Source organism: Sphaeroforma arctica (assembly GCF_001186125.1).
Source record: "Sphaeroforma arctica JP610 unplaced genomic scaffold supercont1.1, whole genome shotgun sequence".
NCBI classification, from domain to species: domain Eukaryota; class Ichthyosporea; order Ichthyophonida; genus Sphaeroforma; species Sphaeroforma arctica.
This window is the reverse complement of record NW_014040557.1, coordinates 147,288-149,574: the sequence shown is the minus strand read 5'-3', so window position 1 is coordinate 149,574 and position 2,287 is coordinate 147,288. Positions and strand designations below refer to the sequence as shown.

The 2,287-nt window shown below is 48.0% G+C and overlaps 1 protein-coding gene across 1 annotated transcript in view; it reads left to right on the top strand.

Annotated features, from left to right (window-relative positions):
- SARC_00018 (hypothetical protein) overlaps positions 1-2,231 on the top strand; it is a gene marked incomplete at both ends in the record, with an annotated part of 7,108 nt that extends 4,877 nt beyond the window's left edge. The window contains 4 exons of the mRNA XM_014306311.1: positions 131-253; positions 975-1,104; positions 1,524-1,643; positions 1,900-2,231. Of these exons, the coding sequence (XP_014161786.1) occupies positions 131-253; positions 975-1,104; positions 1,524-1,643; positions 1,900-2,231 (705 nt within the window). The remainder of the gene's footprint in view (positions 1-130; positions 254-974; positions 1,105-1,523; positions 1,644-1,899) is intronic.
- Between the last annotated feature and the right edge of the window lie 56 nt (positions 2,232-2,287).

Genomic DNA, 2,287 nt, shown 5'->3' with positions numbered 1-2,287 from the left:
ATGTGTGTGTGTGTGTATATGTATATGTGTGTTCAGGAGTGCCAATGTGAGGGCATGCACATCGACCTAGTAAATTTGCATTCCTTAATGTTCAAACGTGTTGACTTCCGGCTAACTTCCGGCTATACAGTTTTACGGACAGGATGTGGATACCATGGATGTGCTAAACGGCTTCAAAGACCTACAACCAGTCAAGCCTCAGGGTGCTACAGCGATCAGGCGGCTACATAAGTGTCTGCAGATGCGAGGAATGGTATGTGCTATAAATAGATACTACTTGTGATGAGCAAATAAGTGGGACTGTATGTGCTGTGTACGCTGGCTGCTTCAGAGTCTGTTGGCTCTGTATCGTATATGTCATGGTCGATATTGTAACGCAATTCACCCGTGTACGCTAGCGAGAGGTGTGAATCTACGCTGCTACACAAGATACAGTCGTTTAACCTTTATGTCCCTGGGGGTAGCAGATGGACGTCTAGGAGCGTCCTGTATGTCTATAAGGTACTCTTCTCAGGCACAACTAGAGTGGTCACTGCAGTTGATTGTCGTGATTTCGCCCCCTGGCTCCTGTTTTAGTAGATATCAATCTGTCTGGATATTACAAAGTTTGTGCTTATTGTATATTCAGCCGGCTTTCCACAGTCCCTGTACTGACCTGCGTACTTCACTTTCAAGGCGATGGCCTTCAACTGTGGAAGTAGACGGTCCATGTTGGGATTTTTCTTACGCTGCGATGTTTGGTGATTGTCATCCATATTACCACCCATCATTCGTTACTGCCCAAACCACAAGTTAGCTCCCCACTTATTGTAGAGATTGCCTCGCACAGCCCTATTAGTTCACACCACAGGACCTGATGAACTAGTGGGAAGTTAACAAGATAGCGTTCACGGATATCGACTTATTTAATACTATCCTATTTAATACTATCTGTCATTTTTCAAATCACTTATCAACACCATGTGCATGCTCAGGGGGAAACATTCAAGGACGACAGAGGCAGTCTGTCACCGGAGAATGTGCCGCCCTCCCGCCCGCAGACTGGCGCAACTGCGAAGCCCAGATCAAACTCATACAGCGGTAAGACTGGTACTGCCCCTGCGGGTATGGTCTTGTCATGATTTGTGTGCCGTTCTACGTGTATATCCGTGTATATGTATCTCGTCGCTCTTAGACTACTTTCTTTTGATTTGTAATATATTCATATTTCGTCATGCGTATGTCCCAGCAGGCTCATGATACGGCCTGCTTGCGGGCACCTGCCTGCAGTGAGTTGTGTAGAGCTCTGAGTGCACATGCGTGTGTAGGTTTCTACTATCTGCATCTGTCTGCGTGCGTAATTCTGGTTAGGAATGTGATGCAGAGAATGTGCCTCACCTTCTTTTAAGCGTTAAGTACGCTCTTACCTGCCGGAACGGATCATTTAAACATTATCAATCGCATTCTTCCGCTAAGCTGTACACAGTCTGACGTGCAAGGCACTTCCTCATCATCTCACTCACGCACATCTCTGTTTTATTCAGCATCAACGGGGTACGTGACCAACGCCACCAAGAACACGGGTGGGTATGAAAAGAGCACATACACTGCCAAGGCATATGGCAAGAAGAGTCCAGAGCCACCACGGGCAAGAACCCCTCCAGGTATGCAATGTTGGGGTGTGCTACTTTGTTTTGGAGATGTTCTTGAGGTGCACCGAGTACACTGTTCGGAAACGTATTGCATTGGTCAAACCGGCATAGGGTAGATAAATATACCAGGCTGTATATGAAATCAATGGTGCTGGCGCATCCAGGTGAACCTACACGCTACATATACATCGTCCTATCTTGTAGGAACACGCATGCGCTCATTGACCTCTGAGTATACACTCTTGTATCCATATATACACAGTCACAGCTCCGGCCGCCGCAACCGGATACGCAGCATCCTCGTACAAGAGTTCGGGCTACGGGTCAAATAACACGGAGAAGTCTACGTATACTAGCAGTGGGTACGGCAGTAACAAGCAGAGCTCACCAGCCTCTACATACACTAGCAGTGGCTATAAAAGCCCTAGCGCCCCTAGCGCCCCGAGGGCCCCGCCCCCCACCACTACGTATACACCCCCAGCTACGAGCATATATAGTGGAGGCGGTGGTTACAACAGTAGCAGTACCTACAACAGTACTAGCATCTACGATAGAAAACCCGCATGCAACAGCAGCACAAGCTCGTCGAACCGCCGGTAAGACGAGTGTTTAGTGTGGTGTGGCGTACTCTTTCACGGGGATAATGACAGTGGTAC